The sequence below is a fragment of the Phialemonium atrogriseum genome (genome assembly GCF_030411735.1).
Source record: "Phialemonium atrogriseum strain 8032-3 unplaced genomic scaffold QBC33scaffold_26, whole genome shotgun sequence".
NCBI classification, from domain to species: Eukaryota; Fungi; Ascomycota; class Sordariomycetes; order Cephalothecales; family Cephalothecaceae; genus Phialemonium; species Phialemonium atrogriseum.
Window position 1 is genome coordinate 267,284 of NW_026848163.1, and position 23,756 is coordinate 291,039.

The 23,756-nt window shown below is 57.9% G+C and overlaps 9 protein-coding genes and 1 non-coding gene across 10 annotated transcripts; 6 read left to right on the forward strand and 4 right to left on the reverse strand.

Annotated features, from left to right (window-relative positions):
* Positions 1-586: 586 nt before the first annotated feature.
* On the forward strand, positions 587-1,745 carry QBC33DRAFT_562179 (protein NipSnap 1; the record flags this gene model as incomplete). The annotated part of the gene is made up of 2 exons (XM_060430190.1): positions 587-1,196; positions 1,261-1,745. The coding sequence occupies 2 exons, from the start codon at positions 587-589 to the stop codon at positions 1,743-1,745; spliced, it is 1,095 nt and encodes a 364-aa protein (XP_060280335.1).
* A 677-nt stretch (positions 1,746-2,422) lies between these two features.
* Positions 2,423-4,494, reverse strand: QBC33DRAFT_208282 (putative mitochondrial AAA). Its single transcript, XM_060422637.1, has 2 exons — positions 2,612-4,494; positions 2,423-2,540 (listed from the first exon to the last, which is right to left on the reverse strand). The coding sequence occupies exon 1, from the start codon at positions 4,382-4,384 to the stop codon at positions 2,888-2,890; it is 1,497 nt and encodes a 498-aa protein (XP_060280336.1). The 5' UTR covers positions 4,385-4,494; the 3' UTR covers positions 2,423-2,540; positions 2,612-2,887.
* Positions 4,495-5,608: 1,114 nt separating this feature from the next.
* On the forward strand, positions 5,609-8,301 carry QBC33DRAFT_580613 (uncharacterized protein; the record flags this gene model as incomplete). Its single annotated transcript, XM_060431212.1, has 2 exons — positions 5,609-6,826; positions 6,889-8,301. The coding sequence occupies 2 exons, from the start codon at positions 5,609-5,611 to the stop codon at positions 8,299-8,301; spliced, it is 2,631 nt and encodes an 876-aa protein (XP_060280337.1).
* A 1,685-nt stretch (positions 8,302-9,986) lies between these two features.
* Positions 9,987-12,911, forward strand: QBC33DRAFT_208419 (P-loop containing nucleoside triphosphate hydrolase protein). The gene is made up of 3 exons (XM_060422639.1): positions 9,987-9,993; positions 10,104-10,264; positions 10,320-12,911. Exon 3 carries the CDS (start codon positions 10,385-10,387, stop codon positions 12,728-12,730), a length of 2,346 nt encoding a protein of 781 aa, XP_060280338.1. The 5' UTR covers positions 9,987-9,993; positions 10,104-10,264; positions 10,320-10,384; the 3' UTR covers positions 12,731-12,911.
* Positions 12,900-14,687, reverse strand: QBC33DRAFT_208398 (uncharacterized protein). The gene is made up of 3 exons (XM_060422638.1): positions 14,277-14,687; positions 13,989-14,174; positions 12,900-13,906 (listed from the first exon to the last, which is right to left on the reverse strand). The coding sequence occupies exons 1-3, from the start codon at positions 14,340-14,342 to the stop codon at positions 13,070-13,072; spliced, it is 1,089 nt and encodes a 362-aa protein (XP_060280339.1). The 5' UTR covers positions 14,343-14,687; the 3' UTR covers positions 12,900-13,069.
* QBC33DRAFT_t71 lies at positions 14,661-14,759 on the forward strand. Its single transcript has one exon. It is a non-coding gene; the product is annotated as a tRNA-Arg (tRNA).
* A 469-nt stretch (positions 14,760-15,228) lies between these two features.
* Positions 15,229-15,937, forward strand: QBC33DRAFT_518042 (Rpp20 subunit of nuclear RNase MRP and P-domain-containing protein; the record flags this gene model as incomplete). Its single annotated transcript, XM_060426222.1, has 2 exons — positions 15,229-15,298; positions 15,357-15,937. The coding sequence occupies 2 exons, from the start codon at positions 15,229-15,231 to the stop codon at positions 15,935-15,937; spliced, it is 651 nt and encodes a 216-aa protein (XP_060280340.1).
* A 2,954-nt stretch (positions 15,938-18,891) lies between these two features.
* QBC33DRAFT_518043 (uncharacterized protein) lies at positions 18,892-19,206 on the forward strand (the record flags this gene model as incomplete). The annotated part of the gene is made up of 1 exon (XM_060426223.1): positions 18,892-19,206. One exon carries the CDS (start codon positions 18,892-18,894, stop codon positions 19,204-19,206), a length of 315 nt encoding a protein of 104 aa, XP_060280341.1.
* A 546-nt stretch (positions 19,207-19,752) lies between these two features.
* Positions 19,753-20,223, reverse strand: QBC33DRAFT_548156 (uncharacterized protein). The gene has a single exon (XM_060428805.1). It carries the CDS (start codon positions 20,023-20,025, stop codon positions 19,780-19,782), a length of 246 nt encoding a protein of 81 aa, XP_060280342.1. The 5' UTR covers positions 20,026-20,223; the 3' UTR covers positions 19,753-19,779.
* Positions 20,224-20,383: 160 nt separating this feature from the next.
* Positions 20,384-23,498, reverse strand: QBC33DRAFT_596020 (pectin lyase-like protein). The gene is made up of 3 exons (XM_060431856.1): positions 23,188-23,498; positions 22,251-23,119; positions 20,384-22,145 (listed from the first exon to the last, which is right to left on the reverse strand). The coding sequence occupies exons 1-3, from the start codon at positions 23,342-23,344 to the stop codon at positions 20,742-20,744; spliced, it is 2,430 nt and encodes an 809-aa protein (XP_060280343.1). The 5' UTR covers positions 23,345-23,498; the 3' UTR covers positions 20,384-20,741.
* Positions 23,499-23,756: the final 258 nt, after the last annotated feature.

Consider the following 23,756-nt stretch of genomic DNA (forward strand, 5'->3'; position numbering starts at 1 on the left):
CCACATCCATGGTAGGCACCTAATTAAGGACTGCATCGGAAAAGCCGGATTATTTATCCGTCCATCCCCATCTTCCAGTCCACGTGCCCGCCATGTGACATCATCCCCGCATTCCCCTGATGGTCCAAGCATCCAAGTAGGCAGAGCTGCTTTCTGGGACAGCCAACCACCATCAGAGCAATCCTGCTCACCAAGCTCTCCCGCCCTTATTCATTTGCCTGAGTGCGGGGTGAACCTCCTGCATCGTTCTGAACCCAGATCCGCCCAATTAGCCATCAGAGCTGCCCTCCTTCATCCCCTCCGTGTACTGCGTACTGCGTCGCTTCCTGCGATAACTGCTCTTCTACTGCTGCCAACGGAACAAATACGCATTGTCTTCTGCCGCGCGACCCTGCCATCCGACTCGGTACCTCGAAGCCACCACCTCTGTGTTACCAGCCAACCACCATTACTGTCACATACATCGACTTCACACCATCTGAGCTCGACCTTGTCCGGACTCGGTCAACAAGTCGGACAATAATAATTACCCCAACGTCTCATCCCCGTCAACAACCTCACCCTTCCGCCCCCACGGTCGCCCGCAATGCTGAGCCGACGAGTCGTCGGAGCTGCAACGGCGGTGGCCACCCCGCTCTCCTCCATCCGGGCAATCAGCACTACCGCCCTACGGCAAACACGGCCGCCTTCGCTTGCCGATATCGTGCCCGATAACCAGGACTCGTTCAACAGCCGGCAGAAGACATTCCGTGAGCAGTTAGTAGAGGCGCAGAAACAGCGGGAAGCCAGTGCGTTGAAATCCACCCCTTCCTCCACCTCCGCCGCTCCGCCTGGCTCGTCTCCTGAACCAGGAGTCGCCCAAGGCCTGGGCTCACTAAGCACCGCCCGTGGTACAGGAAATGCGGCGAAGGCCGCCGAGACCGAGCCCCAACGGAAGCAGGGCCCATTGACCAACCTGATCTACGGGACCAAGGAGGGCCGCGAGCTGGATGCCCAGATCGAGGCGAGCTTCAGTCAGGTCTTGGCCCGCGGCAAGTATGTGCACTCGATCGTGTTCCACGATGTCAAGTCGGACTCCGTGGACGAGTACGTGGACTTGGTGGGGAAGTGGTACCCCCGCATAGCGAGCAACCCGGAGAATAAGGTTCATCTGGTTGGAAGCTGGCGCACCGAGGTGGGCGACTGCGACACATTCGGTGAGTGTCCCTGCCATCCCCTACAATGACAAATGGTTCCTCCTTGCTGACGACATCTGCCCAGTCCACATCTGGGAATACCAACGCTATCAAGGCTTCCACGCCTCTCTTCATTCCGTCTCCCAGCACCCCGAGTACGCCGCCTACGACAAGAAGCTCAGGTCGCTCATCAAGGGCAAGAGCACGTCCCTCATGCAGGAGTTCAGCTTCTGGCCGACGACGCCGCCGCGGCAGCTGGGCGGGCTCTTCGAGCTCCGGTCGTACACGCTGCATCCGGGCAACCTGCTGGAGTGGGAGACGCACTGGCGGCGCGGGCTCAAGGCGCGGCGTGAGGTGATGGAGGGTGTCGGGGCGTGGTTCGTGCAGATCGGAGACCTCAACACGGTGCATCATCTGTGGCAATTCGCCAACCTCGAGGAGCGCAAGGTCCGCAGGGAGCAGAGCTGGAGCATCAAGGGGTGGAGCGAGACGGTGCACAAGACGGTGCCGCTGATCCAGGAGATGAAGAGCAGGATCCTCATCCCCATGCCGTGGTCGCCGGTTGCGTAGGCTCTGCCGTGCAAAGGTGCGGGAGCAGAGTTGGGGCGGGATCGTGGAGATGATGGTCGATGTGTGTGGCAAGGTTTTGGTGTGCCCCGTTCGATGTAGGGGCAGTTCAGAGCATTCGGGTGTTTATATTCGAAACGGTCATCAACGCAGAGCAGAGCCTGCGGGGGATCTATCACAGCATTAGGGGAGTCAAATGCCGAGATATTTGCACAACAACTCGAGATGGCCCCGTCCTCCTGGCTGCCGAATCTTGACCGCCGCGGATTTCTGGCTACCATCTTCATGGGTGAGTCGAGAATTTGTTTGTTTGGAGGGTTGGATGATGGGCTGGGGGTTGGTGGCTGGCTGGCTGGGTTTCTTTTGTTTAGTTCCAGGAGACTGCGGTTCTGGTGCGGGATGCTGGTGTACACTCTAACACGGATGGTATGACTTGAGCTGGAGAGGGACGGACTGATATGAGGAAGTTTGGAGAGGTCCAGATTGTGGAGGTCAAGATTGTGAGAATCTCAATATTGTTTTATTGTTTAAAATGTGTTTCGGTTATCGACACGGCTTTTGATGAGCGACCTACTTGACTGTGCGGTGTCTGATTCCTACTCACTCCCTCTCCCTATCTCGCCCTTTGGGCCGTGGGAGCTCGCAGGTAAACAATTCTGGACATGATGATAGTAGATACAGGTTTATAGGTAGGACACCTCCGTGGCGGCCGGGCTGAACTAGCCGGGGAAGGTAATGGGGCTAACATAAGGGGGCGCGAGAGTAGCGGAGGTAAGTTGTTGACGACGCCGACGGTGTCTGGATATGATGGGTTAGGAATGTTGGAATGAGAATAGGAAAGTACTTGTATCTGAGGTGGCGGCACTCACTGAGCCTTGGGTCTCTCTTCCTCGAGCTTGAGCTCTTTAGGGGTCATGGGTGGATCTGCGATCCGCCACGGACTTGCTTTTCTTCCCTTCTACCTTGCCGGGAAACAAGATGTTTGGTGAGTTGTCGGAGGTCTCGACGGTGCTCGGGGCATATTCATTGTCCATTTGATGAGGTGATGGGCGGTCCTTCTCTTGCTCCTCACAAGTCTGTTTGTGGCACATCGTCGTTGTCGACGCTTTCGGGCCGGGAGGGTGGTAGGGCGTGACCACGGGCTTTCACTCCTTCTCGGCATCTACGTCGTCATGACGCGCGGTCCCCTGGAATTTCTGAAACTCGTTCTTCATGGTGCTGCTCAGGGCCGTCGCCTTGATGGTGGCCATGGCCTGCCTGAAATGCCTGAGCCACAGGACCCGGCGGGCGGTGTCGGACTCCTGCTCGCTGACGCAGTTGGTCGCGGCGCTGACGCAGAGGTTCTTGAGGTCGGAGCCGGTGAACCTGTGGGTGTACTGGGCCAGGGTGCTGCAGTCGACGTCGCGGCCCAGGGTCTCGCCCTTGAGTAGCAACTCGAGGATTTTCTGCCTCTCCCAGAGCGTGGGAATGTCGAGGTGGATGTGCACGGGGGCTCGTCGGAGGACGGCCGGGTCGAGATCAAAGGGCCGGTTCGTGGCCAGCAGCATGAAGGGCGAGTTGAGCCCGCTCGTGAGCCCGTCCCACTCCATGAGGAACTGGTTGAGCATGGAGCGGATGTGCCGCTTCTCGCCGGCCTTGCGGGCGCCGAGCATGGCATCCGCCTCGTCCAGGAAGATGATACAGGGGTTGAGCTTCCGGCCAAGGGAAAACAGGGCCTTGATAACCTTCTCGTCTTCGCCGTGGCACTTTTGCCACAGCTCGGCGGTGGAGATGGCAAGCATGTTGAACCGGGACTCCTTGGCGAGACCCTTGGCTAGGAGCGTCTTCCCGGTACCAGGTGGTCCGTAGAGCACGGCGCCGGTAACCCTGTTCCCCTTGAGCACGCCGTGGCTGAATGCCTTGGGCCGGTTGAGTGATAGACGGGTGACCTTTTCGAGCTGGTCGATGATGTTGCGGTTGACGAAGATGTTCTCATAGTTTGGAGGAATGCTATCTATGTTGACGATGCACTCGAGCAGCATATTTTCAAATCGGCTCGTTGCCATCGAGCGCCACTTTCTCATCTTCTTGTGATGCTCACGCACAACGCGACCTGTCCGGGAGGCAACGGAGTCGAGATCGCTGTCGTAGAAGTCGTCAGCGTCTCCATAGGCAGGCGGGTCTCGGTTGCTCTTGTCGGAGTCGTCATCGAAGTTGCCGGGCCGGCCCCTAGCCCAGCTCGGGGCAATAGCCCCGCGCTCCAGGAAGCTCTGCTCAGCATCCGAATAGGCGTCGTCGACCTCCTTGACGATATGCAGGGTCTGGTCTTTGCCCTGAGAAGCACCCGCTCCGCAATTGTCGTCGAGACACGTAGGCGAGGTCCCGTCGTCGATCTGGTCATTCTGGGGCTCGGTGACGAAAAGTCGAACGAGCGGTTTCGATTCTTCTGCGAAAGAAGGCGGCTCCCACGTCTGGATGTAGGGTACATTAGGCGCCCTCTCATCAGGGGACGGGTCGATATCACAATATCCAACATCAGGAATGCTTGATTGACGACAGTTTGGTGGCCGAGAGCCACCTTCTTGTCCGCCTTGGGACATCAGTAAGGACTCTCGATACGCTGCAAGGCTGCAGGCATCTTCGCCATTCCGTTTTCGAGTCATTGTGCGAGTTGCACGCGTTGCAGCTGGTTTACTCGTAGAGCAACGTGCTTCCAAGCCGAGTCGGGCTCAGAGAAGGTCACTGCTCGACGGGAGGACCAACAAGTCGAGATGCAACGCCAAATCTAAGCGATGAGCCCTGTCATTCCCATCCTCTCCCCACAACCAAGCTTCCGTGAATCTACGTCTGACGTGTGAGGCCGCCGTGGTAGTCAATACGAGCTCAGCCTAGCCGTTGATAACGGCACGCCCTGTGCGAAGGCCCGAAGCGCCACAATGCAACGCTACCCCGTTTTCCCGCTGGCAGCTGCGTTGAAAAGGGATACTCGTCAGGTCTAAAAATCGACTTCTGACGATGGGTGGGGCCTGCGGCACCAACGTCAGGGACATCTATTCGCAAATTTACCTTCTATTCGCAAAATCCAAGGGTACCTGGTAACTCCGCCAAAATGCACCAAATCCAGGAAGTACTCTCTGTTTTCAGCATACGCCAGTCTATTTGCATCCACAGTACCTTATAAATTAATAAACACTACATCTATGCACTATAATGCGACAAAACATATAAAACTTTAATTGCTAGAATAACCTTTGCTTTACATCTTTTGGTAAAAAAAATTATTGTTTTCTAATTTTCTCTAAGTAAGATTACTTATCTTATCATTTAAAACAAAACAACTACTTATTGCTAGCTATAGTTATGCATATTAGTTTGGTTAATAGGGTTGAAAATGTTATGCAGTTAGATTATGAAATGCAAGAAACGTAAAGTACTTTCAATTTTAGTGTATTTTGGTGGGGTTACTAGGTACCCTTGGATTTTGCGATAGATGTCCCTGACGTTGGTGCCGCAGGCCCCACCCAACGTCAGAAGTCGATTTTTAGACCTGACGAGTAGCTGAGCCATAGGGCCTTGGCTGCTTTGTAGCGAAGATTTGCCCAATCCTTTAGTGCACATGGGCAGTCGGTCGGGGGCTGGCTCTGCCACTCTGAGCCTCGCGTTGGCCGATACCAATGTGATGGCCATGTCGCGGGCATGTAGAATGTGATGGAATGCGATTGCTGGTCTGCAGTGTGACGGGTTCTCGGCAACTTGAAGCCGTCACGGCCACTCCGCGTCTGCTCACAGAGCCTCGTCTGAACGCGGCCGAACTGGATTGTTAAAGAGGAAGCCGAAGAGGAATTGTTATAACTTGCCCATCTTGATCCGGGCTCGAGAACGGAACCATGGCCGAAGAGCAAAACTCCACCCCCTCACATGCATCGTCGAAGGGTTTGCGATCGATTGATCCACCTGAGTATGTCGTCAACCACCCCCCGCCGATCCGGCGAAACTCGAGTGCGATGCTGTCCAGAAAGCACACCTTTCCCGCAACCGGCCGGCTCTTGGGACGCCGCTGGCGACGACATTGGCGTCCCCGGCGACGACATCCCGACCATCCGGCGGTTACGGGCACCGGAAAGCCCGAGACCCTCCCAAGGGATGAGGGGGCTCCGGTGAGTCGAGGAGCGCCAGTCACATGCTCGGTTGACTCGATCATGCGCAAAATCACGGCGAAGAAGAAGCCGCAACGGAAATACCCGGAGTTCGACAGCCTGAGCGCATATGCGGTTAGCGATCGAACCGCCGAGAATCTGCGGAGGGCCGAGACCGAGAGACTCTTAGCCTTCATCGAAGAGCCAGACCGTCCCTTGGCTTTGGGGTCGACCGTCCTCTTCTCGAATACGGAGGGCGATGAAAACGGATACCGGAAGCTCTCGAGACTGTCAAATAGTATATCGACAGCGCTCTCCCTGTGCCTCCTCGACAATGAGTGCATCAACGTCGAGTTCTGCTCTCGCCTTGCCAACCGTGAGCGGCTCCAGAAGCTGGTACAACAGGCTCGAACAGCGGCGAAATCAACGAGGCCGACTGCTCACGACGCCGAAGTAGACGTAGACGATGATCCCTTGGAGCACAAGCTCGAGGCCATGTTCGAGCTCGTCAACTACATGTCCGCCATCCTTGCCAGACTCATCAGCCAGACAGCAATGGGAGACTACTGGCTGACCAACGTCATGGCAGTCCTCGTAGCCAGGGTCACCAAAATCAAGGTCCTTTTGATGAATCTCGCCCTGAGCGCAACGGTCGCTGCTGACGCCGGCGAGGAGGCCCTGGAGAAGACTCGGGAATCCGGCGATTTCGCGGCCAGTCTCGCAGACGAGGAGGAGGAGTGCGAGGAAGCCCTGCGGATCATCGACGCCAACGCCAAAGAAGGCCTGACATCGGAAGAGGAGACCGATGTGGGTTCGTACTGCGTCAATCAGAACAAGTTCCGGTCCGGAATCAATGCTTCGCTGAAGTACATCCTTCTCTCACTCCGCCTCATGAACCGATCTGGGCTTCCCCCGACGATGTACGAGATGTGTGTTGTTGTCTATGAAATCGGGTTCGAGGGCTTCAGGGTAAGACACATCCCGACTGGAGTTTTACATCAAGAGTTCAGAACTGAAATCTCGTATATTAGACCGTTCTGTTCCAGGACAGGGACCTCGAATACTCGGCCTCATCCGACCGTGTCATCCTCAATACCGCGCAACCGGCCCTGCTCATCCTGGACCAGACTCTACGCCATCTCAAGGGGAAGATACCCCATCGAGAAAAGGGCCTGGAAAATGGGCTCGAGACGCTCGTCGAATGGGCCTATCTAGAGAAAGCCCCTGACGGCTCCCCCTGCTCACACGCAAGTGGCGTCGACTACTACGAGCTTTCCCGATCCATGAGGAGCGTGCGGCTCGGGTGCATGGCCGACATCATCACGGCCATGGTGCCGCTCATCACGACGAGCCCCATCTTCCTCTCCAACTTCTCCAACTTCCGCACCATGATCGCGCTCACGGGCGGCGTCGAGGACGTTGTGAGGCCGTTCGCCGAGGGCCAGTTCGGCGCCTTCTGCAGGCTGTACACGAACCAGTTCGAACCCGAGGCCGACGGGCGGGAGATCCTCCGGCTGTCCGAGGCGTTCCGGGAGCAGCGCTTCTCGCGCTGCCGCCTGCTGACCGAGGGCAAGAGCAAGTGGGGGGCCAAGATATGGAACCACCACCACCAAAGCCACGCACCGGCGAGCGCGCGCGAGCCGAGGCAGGAGACGCAGGAGAGGCTGGACGAGCACGCGGAGGACATGCAGGAGTGGGTGGTGGACGAGACGTCGGTGACCATCTCGTGTCGGTTCTACGTCTGGAGCATCATGAGCGTGGCCGGGATGTTAGGCGGCGGCGGGCTGGCCATTGGGTTCACGCTGGGCAACCGGGTGGAGGGCGTCGACCCGTTCAACCTAGCGACGTACACATGGGTGCTGGCGGCGTTCGTCATCCTCATCTGCAAGAGCATCCTCGTCGAGCACTGGACGTGGAGCGACTTCCTCCGCTGCCGGGTGCGGTGCCGGTCCGTGTCGGAGCTCGCGGCCGCGACGGGCATCGACGAGCAGCTCGTCATGGCCAAGCTCCTGCACGACGACTGCGGCGGCACCATCCTGGTGACGCGGGGCCCGTACAACTCGGTGTTCCGGCGGCGGGCCAAGGACGGCGGCGACGGGTTCTCCATCGACCGGCCCATGAGCGCTGAGACGCTGATGCTCAGCGGCCTGGCGCCGCTCAAGGTGGTGACGCCGCGCGGGCACGCCATTGTCTGCCTCGACTACCGGCGCGGCACGACGCTCGTCGTCGTCGAGCACCAGGGCAGGCAGGACAATGCCCGGCTCGTGTGCGAGGACCTCGGCCGCGTGCTGCCGCGCGACAAGAAGCACATCCCCGCTGCGGACGGTGGCTGGAAGACCGGACCGGCGCCCGTGAGGCTGCGCCTGGCCGAGGTGGAGAACTTCAAGTGGAAGCGGGTCCAGGGGCTATATGCGTTTAATGGGGTGGATATTGTTTTCGAGTAGTTGCGACTGGGCGTGTGGATATGTCTTGATAAGTATTGTACATACTCCAGGCTGCCCATCGACGATGAATATCGACTTTACGGCTTCATCCACCACATCATTTTTCTCCTCTCGGCCTTCATTGACCAAAGCACACGACATGGATACAATCGAAGCCTACGAGCGTGATCTAACCCTGCAAAAAGAGGGCTTGTTTTGTATCCCTCGTCTGAAAGTTCCCGTCCTTCCCATCAAGCTCGACGACAACCTACCCCAAAATTAGGAGGGTTTCAACCGGTCTGCAGTATTCTTTTTGGACGACGACATTGTCCTCAAGGCGCAGACACAACACTATATCCAGGTGTTACCATGCCATGTGACGTGAGTGTCGACGCAAAATGCAGTATCTTTTGACCAAAGATGCGAGCTCTCCCACCCCTGTCTTGCTGAGCTGCAGTCTTATCAGTCTTAGTAGGGGTATGCATTGAGGCCCAAATTCCGGTGGAGCATTTGCCTAGTAGAGGTAAGGCTCAGCCCTTAATTAGCTCACCCGTCAAGTTCACCCATCAAGCCCACCCCCCTTTTCTTCAAGCCACCCCTTCCATTCCCAATGTGCTCATGTAGGGGAGCGCCGCCTTATCAGGCTACTGGAAACGAAATGAGAACTTATCACTTCTGCCTGGGATGAATCCACCTCATTGCAGGGCCCAGAGCCTACCTATCTAGGATGAATTATGTACAGTACCTCTTGGCAAGCACCAAGGGTCAAGCAACTTCAGATAGGTACTCTCGGAATCGATTACTCTGTCGCCTCTCTGCCTGACATTGAAACCTCATCTGATTCTGACATAACGGTTCTCTTCCTTTCTTAGTTCTGCTTATCTGGTGGCAGTTACCAAGACTCACAGTCGTCCAGAAGCAGAGGAGTGGACGTATCACTGGTTCGACGGAAGAGAAACCCGCTCTCGAAGAGCAAGCGGGCGGTAATGTCTATGTGCTCGATGCGGATGATTGAGCTAGCTGAAAGTTCTGCTGTGTTTCCAGGGGGTGGTGGTGACGGCGGTGGTGACGGCGGTGGTGACGGCGGTGGTCATGGCAGTGGTGATGGCGGTGGTGATGGTGGCCCCCAGAGCCCCGGCCTGACGCCGTCGCCAGATGCACCAACGCCGGGCTCTGATGAAGGCCCCCATTCCCCTCCCAATGACGATGATGATACAAGCCCAGATGACGGAAGCCCTGATGTATCAACGCCAGGCTTTGACGCAGGCCCGCATTCTGCTCTTTGGGAGAACTGGGAAGGCTTATTCGGTGACGAAGCAGGGGACCCAGGGGATGCAGACGGTGCAGAGGGCACGGAGGAAGATGTTGATGTCGAGATCCCACCCTACAAGCCGCCACGGGAGTTCAATCCCTTTCATGAAAGCCCTAGCAGCTCTCGTCGAAGCTCTATGTTATCTCTTCTTCCGAGATTAGACGACGAGAACCATGTTGGAGCCAATGCCCAACCAACTCCTGAACAGGAGTGGGAGCGACAGAAGCAAGAGTCCGATGAGAAGAACGAGCCACTGGACCATATCATGTCGCTGGTGGGCCTTGACGACTTGAAGGCCGAGATCATGACAATCAAAGCAATAATAGATGCGGCACGACTCCGGAAGGGCGTGCTGAAACGACACCAGCTTAATCTGGTTCTCATGGGGAACCCTGGGACAGGTACTGCCTTTTCAATGATCCTGTCGTCGTCAAAGTCTCAAGGGACTCCCCTCGAGACTGATAGAGCTAAGGGCAACTCAATATTTACTGACAGTTCTCCCTTCATGCAGGTATGAGGACAGTGACGAAACTCTATGGGGACTTCCTCACAGCATGTGACGTTTGGGCAGACAAGGAGAGATATCGGTTTTTCCAAAAGTCGGGATTCGCACTTCACGAGCGCACCGATATCGCCGAACTCTATTACAATAACAACCTGCAACTCGACGATGTATGTTGGACAACATCAATAATAATGTTTGCTTCGCTGACTGGTCGGTTTGCTGTTCTCGTACAGCTTCTCTTCATCGACAACGTAGACGCCGTGAAGCCCAAGAACGGCAATTACCTCATGCACGTTTGTGACTGTTTCAAAAAGGACGTCGTCATGGTTCTCGCAGGCTCTGTCGAGGGCACGACAGCGGTGCTAGGGAAGGGGCCACAGGCCAGGCTAGTCTTCCCGCGAAGGATACGCATGAAGGACTACGACGACGAGCAGCTCCGCCGCATCCTGGTCCGGATGATCGCCCGCCACTCCCTGAAAGTCGAAGACGGCATCAACGGGCCCTATCCTCGCATCGCTGCCCGGCGTGTGGGCCGCTGCCGAGATGCGGCTGGGTTCGGAAACGTGCACGAGGTGGAAGCCTCGTTTGCGAAGATGCTCAACCGGCAGGCCACGCGGCTTCGGGAGGAGCGGGCCAGGATGTCCCTCAGCAAGGCGGAGGAGCCGGCGCCCATCAGCAAGGAGGAGGAGCCGGCGGCGCCCGATGAGTACCTGCTGACGATGCAAGACGTGATTGGCCCCGAACCCGAGGACACTCGTTCCCGCAGCGACGCGTGGAAGGAGCTCCAGCACATGGTAGGGCTGAAGGACATCAAACACGCTCTGGAAGAGCTCATGAGACGCGCCAAGATCAACTACCAAAGGGAGCTCCTTGGAAAGGACCCGATTCGGACATCGTTGAACCGCGTATTCCTGGGCCCCCCTGGCACCGGTAAGACCACCGTGGCCAAGCTCTACGGCCGTATCCTGGCCGAGACGGGACTCTTGTCGGCCCGAGACGTCATATACAAGACTCCTGCGGACTTCATCGGGCAACACCTTGGCGACTCGGAGGCGAGGACCAGAGGCATCATCGAGTCGGCCCAGGGCAAGGTCCTGATCATAGACGACGCGCACATGTTCTACCACGGGAGCAGGGCAGGGTCAGGGAACGAGTCGGACGAGTTCCGGCTGAGCTGCATCGACGTGCTGGTGGCCATGGTGCACAACCGGCCCGGCGACGACGCGTGCGTCATCTTGATTGGGTACCGGGACATGATGGAGGAGATGTTCCAGAAGTGCAACCCGGGCCTGCGGAGGCGCTTCCCGCCTGAGGAGGCCTTCCATTTTGCCGACTACGACGACGCGCAGCTCAACGAGATCCTCGAGGCCAAGATGGCGGAAGAGGACATCGCCGCCACGGCCACGGCCAAGGAGGCCGCCGCTGAGGTGCTCCGCCGCGCGAGGGACCGCCCGAACTTTGGCAACGGGGGCGACGTCGTCAACATCCTGAACCTCGCCAAGGCCCGCTATCGCGACAGGATGACCAAGGAGCGGGAGAAGGCCGGAAGCTCGGGTGTGAGCCTGAGTCCAGACCGCGAGAAAGTGGCCGACGTCGGCGACCGCGACTCCCACGTGGCCCCATCTGCGGCAGACGACAACGATCTCCCGGGCTTGGCAGATGATGCGAATGACGCGCCGGCCGCCGCCATCGTCCTCGAGCCCGAGGACTTCGACCCGGACTACGACCGCGGCGCGCGGGCCAGCCAGAGGTGCCGGCGCCTGTTCGAGGGACTGATCGGGTTCGACGGCATCATCCACCAGTTCGAGGGCTACCAGCGGATGGCGGCGAACATGAGGCTCAAGGGCAAGGACCCCAGGGAGAGCATCCCGTTCACGTACATCTTCAAGGGCCCGCCCGGGACGGGCAAGACGCACACGGCGCGCATCATCGGGCAGATCTTCTACGACATGGGCTTCCTCTCGACCAGCGACGTCGTCGAGTGCTCGGCCACGCACCTGGTGGGGCAGTGGGTGGGCCACACGGGGCCCAAGGTCGTGGCCCTGTTCGAGCGGGCGCTGGGCAAGGTCCTGTTCATCGACGAGGCGTACCGGCTCACCGGCAGCGGGGGCGGGGGCCGGGGCCTGCAGGGCGGCGGGGGGAGCTTCAACGACGAGGCGATCGGCGAGCTGGTCGACTGCATGACCAAGCCGCGGTACCTGCGCAAGATGATCATCGTGCTGGCCGGGTACGACCGCGAGATGGACGCGCTGGCGCGGTCGAACGCGGGCCTGCGCGGCAGGTTCGCCACCGAGGTGACCTTCGCGGCCATGGAGCCGGCGCGCTGCCTCGAGCACCTGCGCAACCTCGTCGGCAGGGAGGGGGTCGAGGTGCGCGACGAGGTCAGGCCCACCGCCGAGGAGGAGGAGACGGTCCTGCGCCTGTTCCGGAAGCTGGGCATGACCAGGGGCTGGTCTAACGGGAGGGACGTCAAGACGCTCGCGGGGCTCGTCACGGGCCACGTGTATAGGAATATACCGGAGGAGGGGGAGGGGAGGCCCGGAGGCGATGGTCGGTTGACCATCTCGACGAAGGAGCTGATTGCATTCCAGAAGGATATGCTGCGGGAGCGGATCAGGGGAGGGAGAGATTGATTGATTGATTGCCCTTGCGTATTATACCCGATAGAATGTGCAGCTAAAGGATATGGGCGAAGATTGTCCCCCAAATTAAGGAATTCACATTTGCAGCATTCCAGGCTAGGGTGATGGCTAACCCTCCAAAGCGTGCCAGGTGGAACACACATGACTCTGCCTGTCGAGACATCAATGGCGAGTCAGCTCCGTGATAGTGTCCGAAAGTCGGTTAAACCATCAACCCTCTTGTATGACATTATCATACCCAACACACCCAACGGAAAACAGCTAGTCCAGATCACTAACGCTGCCACGGGTAAAGATCCCAAAGGGTATTAACAAGCAATAAAAGGACATCTAGTCCTCTAGCTCCTCGCCCATGACGATTGCCAGATTCCTCCGCGCCCGATCCAGGATATGTGCCAACGCTGTCAACTTCGCCGTCAGCGACAGCAGGCTGGGATCCGCGCTCTCGACCCTGACCTTCTCCCTCACAAAGACCTCCACCTCCCTCCGGTCCCCCGAGACAGCGCCGGGCTCCGTCACGGCCGGCTTGTTCAGCCTAGCCGCAGCCGCCCCGGACCCCATCCCCGTCCCCGTCCTCTGAAGCCCGCTGCCGGCACCGGCCCCCTCGTCGGCCTCGGTGCAGCAGTAGCCGAAGATGCGCTCGGACTCGTCATGCTCGAGGCGGCGGGTGGTGCCGATGGCGAGGGCGAGCTTGGTGCCGAGGTTGACGGGTGCGGCGGCGGGCTCGAGGCGGCGCAGCCAGAGGACGAGGCAGCCGTCCTGGATGGCGAGGTGGAAGGACAGCGGCGGGGGCGCGTTGGCCGGGCTGGCGAGCGGGGGGCGGAAGTGCGAGGGCGCCGCGCTGCGGGTCGTCCAGGACGGGTCGGCCGTCGTCAGGGGCGGGCCCTTGAGGAGGGAAGAGGCCTCGCTTAGGTGCTGGGAGAGGAGGCGTAGCTGGGCGGATATAAATTGTGGGGAGGAGATGGGCGGTTCCGACGGGGCGGCGGCCGGTGGTCCTGAGGGGGTCGTCGGGGCGGATGAGTAGCAGTACGAGAGGGTCAGGCTGAGGAGGTTGAGGGAGTCTGTTAAGAGGGAATGGAGGCCCATCAAGGGGGCGAGATGGATCGGATGGTCGGGATTGAGGGTGAGGGTTTGCGCTGGGAGGGTGCGTAATCGGAGGTGGATGGTCTAAGAGAGACAGATGGATGCGAATATTAGTTTTGGGAGGGGTTCCGCTTTTGGGGGGGAGCAGGAGGGGAGGATAACTAACCCCTTTGACGATCCTCGTTCCTACTCGGGTAACTGTCCCCTTCACAACCTCATTCCGGGGTGTGCTGAGCACCAGTGTGCTCCCAGGGTCTACCGGTGCCAGCAAGGCGTAACAGTCCTCAAGTCCATGCTTGAGGTACTTCAGTGTCTCGTGGAGCTCCTCGAGCAGCCAGTCGACCTCTCGCTTCTTCAGCCCGGTCGTGGTATCGATCAGCACCATTTCCCAAGAGGCAGACAGATCCGAGTCCATGATAGTAATATTAGAAACCGGAAATGAAGACGAACTTACAAGCGCCGTCTCCTTCGCGATATTAAGCTGCTCTGGAGCTATAGGTGGCCAGATTTCGACAGACATGGTTGAGACTCATGAAGCTGTGCTGTCCCTTTGCGCTACGCAGGCAGCCATATTTCAGGCTCTCGAACAAGGGATACAAAGGGCAAAGCTGGATTGTTCTGGAAGTGTAGAGCTGCTCATATGGTATGCCTGAAACCAGTGGGGAGCTTAACGCTGGGTGAGCTAGAGAGCTGGTGAGGTCATGTCTCTAGTTGGCAAAGCGATGACTCGATTTGATTGGGCCCCGAAGAAATCTCCGATATTTCTCCGAGTTTGACCAGCTCATCCCACAATCATGGTTGACTTTAAGGCAGAATTCGCACAAGATTCTAGCATCACGGTGGTGTGGCGCAAAGGTAGCGTGCGGTCCTCCTACTTGCTAAACCAAGTTTGAGTCACCGAAGACTGAGGTTGTGGGTTCGAGTCCCATCACCATCGCGAATATTTTTGTTCTTTTTTTGACCTCAGCTTGTCTCTAAGTTTTGAACGGATATGACGATCCAATCTAACCAATTGTCAAACCTAATGATGGCTTGTTTGTGAATGTGAAAGCATTGCATATTGTTGCCTAAATGTCAACCTGCTCTTTCTACCTAGCTTGAATACTATTCTGCCCCACCTCGATATTCAACCTCGAGCTAACAGTACAAAGATGCTCACGACACCCCAAACTCAAAGCCTAATAGTCGGTACGATTTTTAATTCCAATTTCAGCGTTCATCATTAAGAGGTCAAGACCAAAACTGGTATTTGCTTCTGAATTTGCTTCCAACATTGTACAACCCCTTTGTCCACACGTCTGCTGGCAGGCAGCTTTCTTGCAGCATCGAACAGCCAGCACCCTCCCAACCAGACAACGAGGCCAGCCGGCTTGCGAAAAGTGTCCTTGACCCTCCATATCAAAGCCATGGATCTCAACAAGGCAACCACCCCGTTGCCTAACCAGCCCCAAACCAAACTACCTCCTCTCCCCAAAGGTTCGATCCCCCTCCCTCCCCCCGAGATAGATCCTCCATCTAACTTCCCCCCCACCAGGCTCCCGCATCCAAAAGCGACCCATCCCCCGCCGCAACCCGGCGACCACATCCAACCTAACATCCGCCGTCGACGCCGACGGGTACCGCACCCCCGCGACGGCGAGCGGCCGCGCCCCGACGTGCGTCTACGTCTCGGCCCGCGCGCCGTTCATGGCGGTCGTCAAGCGAGTGCGCAAGGCGCTCGACGGAGGTGCCGCTCCTGCTTCTGCCGGCGCTGGTCGGGGGACGAGGGGGCTGCCGCTCGCGGCGCGCGTGGCGGCGCTGAGCACGGGTGGTGATGATGGTGGTGGTGGTGGTGGTGGAGGAGGAGGAGGAGGTGGAGGGGGGGATGAGGTCGTGGTGATGGGTACGGGGCGCGCGATCGAGAAGACGCTGAATGTGGCGGCTTGGTTTGATCGGCAGAAGGACTGCCGGGTGAGCCTGCGGACGAGGACGATTGGGGCGGTGGATGATGTGGTGGTTGGGAGGGTGGAAGGCGCGGGGGAGGAGGACGACGACGGCGATGGGGAGGGGGAGGAGGGGGATCATGCGAGAGTACGGATGGTTAGCTGCTTGGAGGTTGTGGTCAGGCTACGCTAGGTTGATGCTCTGCGCCGGCTTGGGGCCGTGGGAGGGATGCTCTCTAGGAGACGATGGCGGAAAGTGTGCCTGTCTAGTTACTGCATGGCTGTTAGGCGTTTACGGAGGGCTCGGTTTGGGCGTTTTGCATGGTATTGGCACATATCTCGACGATGCACACGAGGTCGGGCTTGGGGAGACAGGCGATTGTTCATATCAGACATTGAATCTCTGGCTATGGGAATGGAAAATAGGCAATACGGATCAGGACCAGTTTGGTGCATCCTCTGCCTTCCTTGTGTTTTCGGATATGAAGTCTAGTCTCTGTATCCTCCTGACCCTTGTTTTGTGTTGCGAAGTTGGTTGAACTTGTCGAGGAATAAGACGCCTTGTGGCATCCTCGCCTCAATGCGACAGACTTCATAGGTTTGTCATGGCTAATACCTCTACCATGGGGGAGAAATACCATGGCTTCTATCGATACATATGCCAGAAGCGAAGGCGGGATAAGCGACATCGCTTCGCAGCTTTGCCTCAAGACGCCGTCACCAGCTAGCAATCAATGCTGAACGAGCTTCCGGGCTGCAATACTTTCGAAACAGAAGCCGCTTCAGGAGCTTGCTCAACCCGTTTCCCGGCACGCGGTGACCGCCTGGAAATCATCGGGCGATCGTTGATCATTATGCTCAAAATACGAGAATAGCTTAGCTGGATTTAAAGGTCCCGAGGTTCAGGTGACAGCAACCCGACTTCAGCTCTCGTCACCTTCGCCCACGGCACGACCCGTGGGCCAGCGGATGTGCCGGATTACTAGTTCCTGGCCACGCATTCTGCTAATGGAAGGGTCCAGGATGAGGAACCGATAGACCCCATGGGCGACGGGATCAATTGGAAATGCCCCAGTTGAGCGATGCAAATCCGGCTGCAGCGACCCAAGGCTTCTCGACATGGCCCATCGGCGGGAGAAAAAGAATACTCGGCTGCCTGCTCTTGTGTGTGGCACATAAATGCAATGCCGCGGCGCCACTTTACAACTGTCAGCAGCAGACGGGTTTCTATCACGTCTTCTAGATGCTTGGAAGTCGGGTGCAACCAGCAGAACAAGGCCTGAGGCGTGAAGGTTACCGGAGAGCCGCATAATACGAAAGGAGTTCGCGTCCGCAGTACAATGGATTGCTGGAGAATGCGAGATGTAACAAAGAGACAGGGTGGCAAGCCGAAAGCAGAAGCTGTTTTCTTCGCTGTTCCTGTCCTTGTCTTTGTTAGGTTTTGCGGCTGTCTGCCTGCCACGTCGCAACCATAAACGGGGTACACATGGCGCTATGCCAGTGGGATCCCCACAACTTGACAAGCTTTTATTGCCTCATTTTCTTTTCGTTTCGTTTTCCCTCGCTCACTTTCCTTTTGGCTGGGAATGTTTCTTGCAGGCGCCTTGCGAGATGAAGATCGGAGGTGGGACGTCCTGATTCGATCTGAGAGATACGTACCCCAGGTTCTGACTCCCGAGTGAGAACCTAGCGTACAGATGGGCTAGCAAAAGTCGTCAGAACTCTTGCCGCCTTTAGTCTAGTGTGGCCATTCTGATATGCAGGAACCAGCCGTAGCCCGTGCATTTTCTGCGCGGGCAAACACTAAATCTTGTCTCAGATAGACGGACCAATCAACAGCGTTGCGGCTATGGGCTGTAATTGACAGAGATTGTGCAAATTTCGTCCTGGGGGGGGGGGGGGGGATGGATGGATGGACGGATACCTGAGATGGGATGGGCTGCATGTACCTCCAGCTGGTAATGACTCAAAGAAAATGCGGCGGGTATTCCAGCCACTATGTGGCACAACACATTGTGCGGCATTGTTTGCAAGAAGCAGAAGAGGCTGAACCAAAAATGGCAACTTTTTGCGGCTGTGAGCTGTGAAGGAATGGAAGCCGCAATGCAGGCGATCTGAGCCTCCAGGGTCTTAAGTTTGGAGGGGCACAACCGCAAGTGTGCAACCATAAACGTGCCTGAAATGGTACCTGTAATTTCCCGCTTGAAACTGCTGGGGGGCGCCGCACGATCTCCCCGCTGCCCGGGCGCGAGGACTCCTATAGTAGTAGTGTAGTACTCGCTTCCACACTATTCCCTCCGTAGGTACTGTGGCAACTGCTGTGGGCGAGAAGGTGAGAAACTTCTTGAAACCTCCTTGGCCTTGCGGTCAGGCCTGGCCATGACCTGGTTGTGCCAGTCTCACCACATGGGGTCTGCTCGCTTGGTCCAGCGCACCTAACTTGAAGAGAGGCGAATGCAGGTACCCTGCAGGCTTGCGACTGACACCGTTGCGCCATTGGACGCCCTGGATACCCAAAAGAGGTACTTGGGTACGTACCTTGGCGTTGTACCCTTCCATTCGTCACTTGGCGTTTATTTTGGCAATTTCGGTCGTCGATTAGGTTTCCCGCCTGGTAACCCCCCCTCCCTCCCCCCGGGTTGGTACCTATCATGGGTTTGATCCCATCTTCGCTCTTCCCTCCTTTCTCTTTTCTCTCTCTTCCACCTCACACACACCCTTCACCACACAGGCTTCGTTGGCAAAGTCTTATTACAACACCGGTGTTTGATCTTACGATCTCAACTTCGAATACTCGGCCGAGCTAGTATTCAGTCTGTCATTCATTCTCACCACAACCACCACTACAACTACACTCATTATTCCCGACTGAGCAATATCAGGGACACCTGCGATACACAGCAGCACTTGAGAGATTTTGTTCTCATCGCATAGCGATCCAACCGCGATCCAAACAGAACCATCAACGACACCTTGCCCTTGGGCGCATATCTAGGAGCCACTTCATCACTCCATCACTCATATCAGGCTTTGACAGCGTCGACACGATCGATATAAACGTGAAACGACTTACGACACTACATTCAACAACCCAGAACTTTATGCGACTGTGAATCTTCGACTTGGTATCAGAAGATTATCACCACGATGCATTTCTCTACGATAGCCACCGCTCTCCTCCTGCCTCTTCTGGCGGTCGCAGAAGGCGAGAGCACCACCACCTGCACCTCGACGCAGTATCTCACCAAGACCATCACCCTCGCGCGCGTGCACACCACCACCATGACTTACAGCAACGCCACCGCGAGCTACCTGCCAACGGCGGCCACTGTCTCGAGTACCCTCCCTTCCACCACGGCAGAGCCGTCGGTCAGCCCCACCATCAACGCCGGCGCCGCGCTTGATGTCGCGCATGTTGCCTTTGCCGCAGTCGCCGGGATGGTCGTTGTTGCGCTGATGTAGGCCGCATCGTGATGTGGCTTGCCGGGAGAGGAGCTCCATGGAGAGCGGGGTGTAAGTGCGGGATCAGGTGGATATCCGCATGGATGGCTTGGAAGATATCACCTTTGGCAACACTACGAACCTTGACCATTCCCCCCCCTTTTCCACTGGCAATCCCCGAACTCGTCGATGCGATCATCATCCTATCATTTCCTTTGTCAGTACGAGAGAGGATCCGTCATGTTTCTTGGACTCGCCCCTTCTTTTCCTTCTATTTCGGCGCAGTCCCTCTCGACGATTATGCATGAGGAACGACCCCTGGACGAACGTCACAACACCTGCAGCTTCTCGCCAACACGGCGCTCCGGCAACTTGAGAGAACCGATGCCTGCATCAACTCCTGGCCCCGATTTGGACCGGGAATTGCCTTGGTCGCCAGTGTTGGGATTGTCGGGAAGGCTTTGATTCGATGTTTCTCCGTTGTCATCTCCTGGCGTTGAAAGAAAGGAGATCCTGGTGGCGGGGCAACCTGAACAGCAACAACCAGACTCCCAGGTCCACCACTCTCGCCTCTATTTTCGTTCGGTCGCGCTATTAATGTTTCATTTCACCCACTCCGGCTCCCACCGTCGCCTCCAGCCCAGCCCTTATTGCCGCTTGCGGCTCACACCCCGATACCCTTATCTCGACCTTCTTCGTGCCATACTTCGACCCCCAAGGCTTGTCCTTGGACCCCCTTTTACTGCATTCAGGCTGGGTGGGGGATGCGACTGGAACGGCTGCCGGCAGGACTAGAAGAGATCCTAAGATCCTTATATTTGGTTTCACATGCGATATCATTTCAAAGATGGGGTTTGTAGTTTTATGTTTCGTTGGTTGGCGGAGGACGTCTATTGGTGATGAGGGAATGCACTTTAGTTGCTCCAGCTTGAATTGAGTTCAATTGAAAAGAGAGGTTCGCTTCAACTTGAGACCAGACCGTCTGTTAAGCTCGCGGGAGGGGATCGTCCCGTCATCCCCGTCCATGTCTCAGCCCACAGTTGCATTTGCGTGTTTCCCTGACAGCGCTGATCGGGCTGATCGACGTTGACCTGAACACAAACTTACATAACTGAGTCGTGGTTCCACCACGTAAGCTCGGATCTGCCCGAGACCAACTTTGAGGCGTTTCCTCCTTGCATCGATCGAACTGGATTTGTGGATCACAGCTTTAGGTTTGTCAAGCCAAAAAGTGACCAGTGCTAATTATGTCAATTAACTTTTCTAGGTACTTGTTGATCCTGATCTCAGATAGAACACTAGTGTCTACCACACCTTTCTGACCAGCTCAGCAAGTCATTATCAGTGTCCTGTCAGTCAGTGTGTTTGTTTCACCCCTCCCTTATTTGCACCAGTCCCATCCCTTTCTCCCTTCAGGTCCGTTCCCCTATTCCCTCCGACAGGTTATCCTCAAGCTACCAGCAAGCCCAGTTGCCCTTCCGAACACCAGGACGCCCAATACCAACCCTAGAATAAAACAGAAGAATATCAAAGGCAAAAGCCACCAACAACCCCCATCAGTACCTAAACAGCGCAACCGTGCTCGCAAAGGTGGCCACCCCATCGCTATACAGCGCAACGTCGACCCCCTGCCTCGTGATCGCGCTTACGCTCCCCACAGTGTTGAGGGTATACACCTGGAGCGACGTCAGCTTTTCTGCGTCTGCGCCAGCATCGACGGTGGCGTCCCAGCCCGCCGGCGGCGGCGTCGGCCCGGCCCAGAAGATGCGGGCCTGACACCTCGACCCGGCGCCGAGAGCGCTGCAGTTGGTGCTGTAGTCGTTGAAGAAGCTGTACAGCCCCGCCCCGAAGACGACCACGTCGCGCGAACCCAGCACACGCAGGCCCCAGGCCATGAAGCACGGCGCGCCCCCCAACGTGCCGTTACCGTTGCCGGCGGTGGCGGCCCGGCAGTCGGACGCAAAATCTGGGTCGTGGCGGGCGACGTCGCGGGCGGCGAACGGGTGAGGCGCCGGCGGGTTGGGCTGGAAGTAAGGGGTCTCGGATTGGATGTGGCCCATCCAGACGTCGCGGGTGTCGACGAGCTGGTACTGGTAGAGCACGTGGTGCTCGACCGACGTGGCGACGAGCCAGACCCGCCCCCGGGCCGACTCGACCAGCAGGCCGCGGCCCGCGTAGACGCTGATCTGCGTCTCCGCCGCGTCGTCCACGTCGTGGTCGGCCACCCACACCCAGCCGTTCTCCACGTACAGGTTGCCCGCGCTGCGCGTGACGTGCATCGACAGGTACGCCGCCACGCAGGCCGGGTCCACCACCGCCGCCGCCGCCGACCCCGGCGTCGCCTTGGGGCACTGCACCACCTGCAGCTCCGAGCCCGCGAAGCCGCCCACTCTCACGTGCACATCCCACAGCCCCGACGGCGGGCTGCCGGGCCCGCACGCCGTCGCCGCGGGGGTGTCGAGGTTGTACTCGAGCAGCACGGCGCCCGCGGTGCCTCCACGCGTGGACACGATCAGGTCGCTGACCTCGACGTATCCGCTGTCCCCCGGCCGGCCCACCCGGACGACGGGCCGCGGTTTGCCCATGTCCGAGAAGTTCGGCCCGGAGCCGAGGACGACGGACGCGAGGGCCTCGCCGACGATGCGCACGTCCGGGGGAATGGAGACGGTGTCGCTGACGAGGTAGTAGCCCGCGTCCACGAAGGCGACGGCCCCCGACGCGAACCCCGCGGCCGCGGCGGCGAAGAGCGCGTTCAGGGCCGCCGTGTCGTCGGTGGCGCCGTCGCCGCGAGCGCCGAAGGCGCGGGCGGAGAGGAAGTTGGATGCCGGGACGTGGTCGTACTGCGGCTTCGAGCGCTCGTAGAACCGGCCGCGGGAGTCGAGGAGGGCCGGCGGCCGGGGGAAGAAGCCCGGGTCGCGGCCGTTGAAGTGGTATGGTCCGTTTGGCGCGTAGACGTTGCCCTGGGATGAGAGTCAGTCATGACATGCCAGGTGGGTTGAAAATCTCTTGGAAGTTGGTGATGGTGTGGGGGGTGAGGGGGAGGGTGTGGTTTGGTTTGTTCCTACCATGACATATCCCGGTTCGTAGAGGCCACCGGAGCTATCCCCCGCGAGCAGGACCGCCCCTCCTGGGCCCTCCAGCACTGTTTTGACGTTCACGAACTTGACGCCCTCAAGAACCAACGAGCCTTGGCCGGTGTTGCTTGTCGGGTCCCGCCCAGTGAGGAGGGCCGTCGCGACGTTGGTGAAGGTGCTGTCAAGCAGTACCACAGAGCCGACATTGGTGCTGGACATGTTAATGCCAACCTCGCAGCCGACAAAGGCCAGCGACTTGTACGTCCACCCCCAGTCCCAGATCTGCTGGATGCCGATCCGCGACCCAACGAAGGTCAGGTTGCGCATCGTGTACTGCTGGTTGCCGAGCTGGGCGCCGTAGCTCCCGCCAAGGAAGACCAAGTCGCTCACCAGACCACCGCTGCCCTCCTCCATGAAGATACCGGTGTGGACATCCCCGGGCCGACTGGACAGCCGGAAGACGCAGTTCTGGATCGACGTCGCCTGTGACGAGGGCCAGTGAATACCGTACGCGGTGCCTGGGATGTCGGTCGTGTCAAAGATGAGGTTGCGGACCTGGCGGAAGAAGACGTTGGTGCTCTTGAACCGGAGCCCGCCGCCAGCCGTGTAGGGGTTGCCGTCGAGGAGCGCGAGGGTGGCGTTGGTCCGGAAGTCGGCGGTTCCCTTGATCACCGGCATGTCGTTGGGGTTGCCGATAATCTGGGTGTAGTAATAGTCGATAATCGATTCCGAGATCTTGTACGTCCCCGCGGGGAAGTAGACCACCGCGGGAGTGATGGTCGATCCGACGCAGGAGCTGTTCCCGCCACATCTGTTGCCGGAGCTGATAGCATTGTTGATGGCAGCCGTGTCGTCAGTGACTGAGGATTTCTTCAAGTCAGTACACGTGATGCGGGAAAAGGGGTAAGAGTGCCAGCCCTTAACCTACCTCCGTCTCCTCTGGCGCCAAAGTCCTTCACGTTCCGAAATACTTGGTAGCTGGTGTCGGGATTGAACGAAGCCTTCCCTTGGTGGGCAATTTCTTCCATCCAGAAGCTCGCCCGGACGGTCGACGCCGCGGCGAGCAAGAGCCACTGGCCCTTCATGGTGTCGTAGGCAAAGTGACCTCCCGAGACGGAGACTGCGATAGTAAAGGGGCTGAGGGGGTTGAGGAAAAATGAATCATTGGGTGGTGGCTAGAACGTGACTGTGATGGAAGGAGCGACAAGGGCAAGGATAGCAAAGGATGCAAAAGGGGCATACAGATGGTGGCTGGGAACGTTTAAGAAGGACTGAGAAAGGGTCTCAACATGGCGCAGACGCGATAATGAGGACGCGTCGAAACTTGATTACGGGCCAGAAAGGGAGGGGTGGAATGTGTGGGTGGTGGTGGGAGTCTCTCAACTGAAGAGCTATGCGCATCCTGCACCGAGATGTATGCACTTCTTTCTGTTCTTCATTGGCTCGAAGGGTCGAGCAGGAAGGAGTGTACTGGGACTCAGCAAGGCTTGCAAGGCC